This window comes from Enhydra lutris, unplaced genomic scaffold, assembly GCF_002288905.1.
Source record: "Enhydra lutris kenyoni isolate GAN:26980312 unplaced genomic scaffold, ASM228890v2 scaffoldscaffold12, whole genome shotgun sequence".
Lineage (NCBI taxonomy): Eukaryota > Metazoa > Chordata > Mammalia > Carnivora > Mustelidae > Enhydra > Enhydra lutris.
The window spans coordinates 52,395,032-52,401,904 of record NW_019154096.1 but is presented as its reverse complement, the minus strand read 5'-3'; the positions used below and the strand labels follow the sequence as shown (position 1 = coordinate 52,401,904).

Genomic DNA, 6,873 nt, shown 5'->3' with positions numbered 1-6,873 from the left:
TTTCTGCTTAGCGGGGAGCCTGCTTCCTCCTCTCCCTCTGCCTGCCTCTCTGCCTACTTGTGATCTCTGTCTGTCAAATAAATAAAGAAAATCTTAAAAAAAAAATAGTAAAGCTGTTAGCATTTAGTAGTAAAGGCCTTATATATATGTTTGTTGAATGAATGAACTATATTGCCATCATCTAGCATGGTCTTTAGCATAGAACAAATGCTTCCTGCTGCTGCTACTGCTATCAATACTGCTAATAATATGTATTGAGCCCTTACGATGTGCCAGGCACTGTGCCAAAGGCCTTGCATGCATCGACTTGGCTGACCCACCCAACTCAGGAGAGAGGAACTTTTTCCTCTCCATCCTATACAGAAGGAAACGTAAGTTTAGAGAAGTTAATTAATTAGCCCAGGGTCAAATGGCCTAAGAGGGAGTTGAACTAGTATTTAAAATTATATCCTTGTGCATTATGCTGGATGAAATAAGTCAGACAGAGAAAGACAAATACTGTAGATCTCACTTATATGTGGAATCTAAAACAGCCAAACTCATAGAAACAGAAAGTAGAATGGTGGTTGCTAGTGGTTGGGGGATGGATGAAATGAGATATTGATCAAAGAATGCAAACTCCCAGCTGTAAGATGAATAAACTTGGGAGATTCAATGTATAGCATGGTGACTGTATATTATATACTGTATATTATATGCTTGAAAAGAGAATTGATCTTCAATATTCTCACTACATGCACACACACACATAAATAGGTGAGGTGACAGAAGTGTTAACTGACTCTATTGCAACATATACATATACATATTTCAAATACACGTACATATACATATATCAAATCATCCCATTGTAGATCTTAAATGTACACAATATTAGTTATATCTCATTAAAGTTGGAAACTTAAGGGGTGCCTGGGTGGCTCGGTGGGTTGAGTCTCTGCCTTTGGCTCCGGTCATGATCTCGGAGTCCTGGGATCAGGCCCCACATCGGGCTCTCTGCTCAGCGGGGAGCCTGCTTCCCCCTCTGTCTCTGCCTGCCTCTCTGCCTACTTGTGATTTCTCTCTGTCCAATAAATAAATCTTAAAAAAAAAAAAAGTTGGAAACTTAAATATCACATCCCTCTGACACACAGGCTCCGTCCACTTCTAGTTATTCTGAGAGGCATTGCAAGCCCTCTGGCTTTAGGGCACATGTTCAGGTATCAGAGTGGAATTCCAGGGAAAGAGTGTCAACCTCAGCTCTGATATGTAGACGGCATTTCCACTTTACCTCAACCCAAAGTTCAATCAGGCAGGAAGGGTACATCCCTCTCCTAGAGAATGGGGGTCATCTGTTTAGCATGAGTGAGGTCCTCATAATAACTCTAGGCACATTTGCCAGAGAAATAGGAATTCTTCTGCAGAGAAGCAATTTGGGCTTGTCTGAGAGCTGCCAAGCCAAGCCTCCAGTAATCACATTGTTCTAGAAAAAGGGCATAACCTGTGAAACCTTACTAATGCCTTCACAGCCTTCTGTCTTGATTCATGACCTGGGGTGTCAGGATCTCATCAGAATCCTATGGATTTTAGCAATGGGTGTAAGACAGCAGCCCTATGGTACTAGGAATTTGGTACTTATCTCGGGCCAACCCACTGGACTACATGTGAGCTAGACTGGCCTATCTAGATAGCGTTCGCCCAACATATCTAAGAAGAAATAGTGGTCTTTACTGACAGGTTATATAAGCATAGCATTTCCTTGGGAAAGTTTGCTAGAGATAGAGCAGCAGGATGCAAGAGGAAAGTCAATATTGGGTTTGTTCGTTCATTCAACAAGGGTGCACCTGTGCCAGGCTCTGTGTTAGAGGCCCACAGCCATCCTAAAGAACAGGAGCAGGGTGTCAGTGGGGCTGCCCTCTATCCTAACACCTAGCACAGTGGATAAGTACATAACAGACAAAGCAATAAGGGTTGGAAATACAAAGATTGATTATAGTAGCAATTGCAAGGGGGGGTGAGGAAGACCCAGGATTGGGAGCTGGGTTAAGCTACCCAGGGAAAGAGCAGGAGCAAAAGCAGGAAGGCAGGCAATGAGGGCATGCTTAGAAGACAGTAGGCCGTGTGGCGAGTCTACACTGGGGTGAGGAACAGGATGGCAAGTCACAGCTGGGCTTGGTAGGAAGAACTTGAAGACCAGGCCGAGACATTTGTACTTTACACTGTACTCCATGCAGATCCACTGAAACTTTGTTCTTTGAAAATAGGTGTAACTTATATGCCGTAAAACTCACCCATTTTAAATGTACCACTCAGTGGTGTCTCGAAAACTTACTGAGTTGTGCGATCATCCAGCTTAGGATGATGCAGTTTAGAAATCAACATCTGGTTTAGAATGTTTTCATCACTCCAACAAGATGCCTCATACCATTTACAGTGAATCCCCCTTTCCATCCCCCACCCAGGCAATTGCCAGTTTGCTTTCTGTTTCTCTAAGTTTACTTTTATTTTTTTTTTTTTTAGATTTTTAAAATTTATTTATTTGACAGACAGAGATCACAAGTAGGCAGAGAGAGAGAGAGAGAGAGGAGGAGGAAGCAGGCTCTCTGCTGAGCAGAGAGCCCGATGTGGGGCTCGATCCCAAGACTCGGATCATGACCCGAGACGAAGGCAGAGGCTTTAACCCACTGAGCCACCCAGGCACCCCCCTGTAGGTTTACTTTTGTAGGATGTTTCATAGAAACAGAGTCACTTAATATGTGGTTTTTCGTGGTGGTTTCTTTCACTTAGCATAGTGTTTTTGGAGCCCATCCATGCAGTAGTATTCAGTTATATGGATATACCACATTTGATTTCTCTATTCACCAGTCGAGGCACATTTGGGTAGTTTCTACTGTTTGGCTATTATGAAGAGGCTGCTATAAACATTCTCATGTTCAAGTCTTTCATCTCTTGGCTAGGTACCCAGAGGGAATTGTTGGATTGTATGGTAAATTTACAGTTAACTTTGGGAGGGGGGCTTTACTTCATTATTTTTATTCCTTTTTGTAGAACAGCTTTATTGAGATATAATTTGTATACCAAAAGATTCACCTGATTTACATATACAATTCACTGAATCTGTAAATTAGTGTATTTACAGAGTTGTACAATCTAATCGTAGAACACTTCTACCACTTTGAGTCACGACATTTCCACTCCCAGCCCTAGGCTACCTCTTGTTTACTTTACTATATGAATTGGATCATGTAGTATGTGGCCGTTTTTATCTGACTTCTTTCACCGAGCATAATACTTTTAAGGTTCATCCATGTTATGCAATATATCAGTATGTCACTCCTTTTTATTGTCAAATGGTATTTCATTGTATGGACATGCCATATTTTGTTTATCCATTCACCAGTTAATGGACATTTGGGTGTTTCCACGTTTTGTCTGTTTTGAATAATACTGCTATGAACATTCATGTACAAGTTTTTGTGTGGATATATGTTTTCATTTCTCTTGGGTAGATACATAGGGGTGAAATTACTGGGTCATGTAGTAAGTATATATTTAACCTTTTAGGAAACTGCAAAACTGTTTTCTATAGTAGCTGCAACATTTATTTTCCCATCAGAGGGTTCCAGATTCTCCCTATTCTCATCAACACTTGTTGTTGTACTTTTTGATTGTAACCATTCTAGTGGATGTGAAGTGATATCTCATTGTGGTTTTGTGCTATATTTCCTTATGACCAATAATGGTGACCATCTTTAAGTGTGCTTGTTAGCTATTCATATATCCACTTTGGTGAAATATCTATTCAAATCTTTTGCCCACTTTTGAATTGGGTTGCTTGTTTAATTATTGTGTTGTAAGAGTTCTTGATGTGTTCTGATTATATGATCAGATTTATGGATTGCAGTTGTTTTCTCCCAGGCTGTGGTTCATCTTTTCATTTTCTCAATGGTATCTACTGAAAGATATTTGAGGGGGGAAAGGAACAAGACTCTGAGCTGTGCTTCAGAAAGAGTCTGGCGGCTGTGTGTAGGATTGATTGAAACAGAGAGAGACTTCTCATTAATACATCTCCTTAAATTGTAAGATAGGGAATAAGCCTAGGCCAAGTTTCTCAATATTTTCTGGGAATCAAAGGGTTATAAGCAACTATTTATTGAAGCCTGTTTACAGTCCGGTTAATCAGTAAGCCAGAATCAGTGAAACTACCCATTCTGGAGGAGTGCAAAAACCTTTCAAAAGGTTTCCCTGGATGAGGAGAAGCAGAGAGATGGGGGAGGAGAGATGAGTGGCTGTTCTAGAGCTACATAAATAATTTCCAGCTCTAAACGGGACAATTCTGAACTTCCTTGCCAGGTTCTGTCATGCTGGTGTTTTACTGGTGGGGAAACCAGGAAGAGCTGGTTCTTGGTCGTTGGATTTTGACTAGTTACTAGGAGAGGTGGAGCCAATTTTAGTGGGTCTCTTTAAAAAAGCCCAGCAAGATGTCAGGGCTGCTCTCAGTCTCCTTCCACCTTATCCTCCTCTTCAAGTTTGTTGCCCCAGTGACCTTTCGCCACCACCGCTATGATGATCTTGTACGGACGCTGTACAGGGTGCACAACGAATGCCCCTACATCACGCGGGTTTACAGCATCGGGCGCAGCGTGAAGGGGAGACACCTCTACGTGCTGGAATTCAGCGACTACCCTGGGATCCACGAGCCTCGTAAGCCCTGAGCGGTTCTTGGGGTGGATGGGGCAGGACCCTTCCCTTACAAAGCCAGTAATTGGGGTGGTTTCTGGAGAAGTCCATAGACTCCTCCACCTACAAATTATCACCTTCCTCCAGCTGTGCTAAGTATTTCCCTACTTAACCCTCACATTGGCCCTGCTTCTGGGGACCTGCAGCCCCAGTTCAGGCTCTAGTCTGTTCTTCCTTTTGAAGTTCTGTTTGCTCAAGACCTTCATGGTTAAAGGTGAGTCTTCTTCCTTGCTTCCACCGCGTCCCCCTGCCTTCCCTCCTGTTACTCTTCTTTTTTCCGTGTTATTATGCTGTCTTTACTCAGTGCTTCAGAAGACACAAGCAGAAACAATTAGCTCTTCTCATTCTGCCAGGAAACCTCAAAGGTTTTAGGGATGTCTCTTTGGGGAATGATCCTGGAGAGAGATTGAAGTCTTGGATATTAGTTTTACTCATTGGATTACTTTTTGCTTGTTTCTATTATAAAAGCAATCTGTGTTTAGATTGGAAGTAGAAATTAGATAAAGAAACAAGAACAAAACTCATGCATGATCCCACCACTCACAGATGATCATTGTTAAATATAGTGATGCGTATCCTTCCAGATTTTGTGTATGCATGTTTAACAATCCCACATCACACATTTTTTATAAAAATGGAATCATACTAGAACTGCTTTTCTCATTTCATCGTCTTTTATAAATAGTACCCATGTCCATAAGTGTGCATCTACATCATATTTTCGGGCTACGTAATATTCCATTGTGTGGTTGTAGGTAACTGTTCATTGACTGATAGACATTTAAGTTGTTTCTAGTTTCTCAGTTCTTTACTTACAGCAATTGTGACATCCAAGTTATGTCAGTTCTTGCTTCAACCTGTCAGCTTCAAATCTCTCTTTCCCTTTCCACTTCCACGTCCCCCACACTAGCCAAACACTATCACCACCTGCCTAAAACGCTGCACTAGGCTCCTGACTCTTCTAACCCCTACCTGCCACCACTCTCTAAACCTTCCATTTAGCACACAGATGCCAGAATACTTTCCCCAGATACTGATCTCATCCTCTCACTGCCCTGCTTAGAATCCTTCAGTGACAACCTCACACGCAGTGGATCCTGTCCCTGACAGCTTCAGAATGTTACATGGCCTGTGGGGAGGGTAGGGGTAGTAGAGTGGCAGTAGCTCAAGGAAATCTGTGCCATTAAATGAGGATAAGGACTTTGCTTTGAAGCCATGCCTGCACTGAAAACACCATGCTTTTGGGGGGGTGTGTTCATTGTGGAAGCTTGTGGGTGCTAGGGGACATCATAGATTAGCCCCTCGCTCCCACACCCTCTTCCACTGCCTAGCATTCCAGGTCTCCTTGAGGCTTTCTTATCCTATTCTAGTCCTCACTAAGCTCTCTTTTCTTTGATGCCCTATCATTTAGCTGTTCTTCCATGCAATCATTCATTATTCATTCCACAAATATTACTGATGATGCGCTATCTGCAAGCCTTTTGTAGACTCTGAATAGACAACAAACAGAGAATAAAACAAAGACCACTCCCTCGGGGGGCCTTAATTCTAGTGGTGTAAGACTGGTAACAAGTGGGTAAGTAAGTAAATGTATATTGAATCAGATGGAAAAAAAGTGCTATAGAGAAAAACAACCTTTGAGAGAGAGAGAGAGAGAGAGTGAGAGAGTCTACCAATGCCGGGGAGGGAGTTGTTACTGTTTAGGGAAAGTTTCTCCTTTGAGGTGGTTTTGAGCATGTGTTGGAGCACGCTGAACTAGAGCTGGGGAGGAAAATGTCTGCAGGCAGAGGGAAGAGCAGGAGCTTGCTTGGCATGTGTGAGGAACGGCAAGGAGTCCCCTGTGGCTCCAGCAGAGTGAACAACAGGAAAGCAAGGTTGGAGCAGTATGGTTGGGGGTAGGGCGCTTGGGCAGGAGATCATGTGGTGCCTTCGAAGCCTTTGTGAAGATTTTGGCTTTTAGAGTAAAGTGAGAAGCCGCTGGAGGGTGTTAAGCAGAAAAATGACATGATATGGCTTAGAATTTTTTAAAAGACCATTCAGAATAGGGATAAATTATAAAAGACAGCTCAGAACGGGACTCAGCAAACTATAGCCTGAGGGCCAGACCCCTGTTTAGGTAAATAAAGTTTCACTGAAACACAGCCATGCCCATTT

The 6,873-nt window shown here is 42.5% G+C and overlaps 1 protein-coding gene across 1 annotated transcript in view; it reads left to right on the top strand.

The window, feature by feature from the left end:
- The first annotated feature begins 4,230 nt into the window (after nucleotides 1-4,230).
- The window catches only part of LOC111145084 (carboxypeptidase N subunit 1), a 22,951-nt gene continuing 20,308 nt past the window's right edge, over nucleotides 4,231-6,873 (top strand). Inside the window, 1 exon segment of the mRNA XM_022499713.1 lies at nucleotides 4,231-4,683. Coding sequence (XP_022355421.1) covers nucleotides 4,461-4,683 — 223 coding nt within the window. The 5' untranslated portion in view covers nucleotides 4,231-4,460.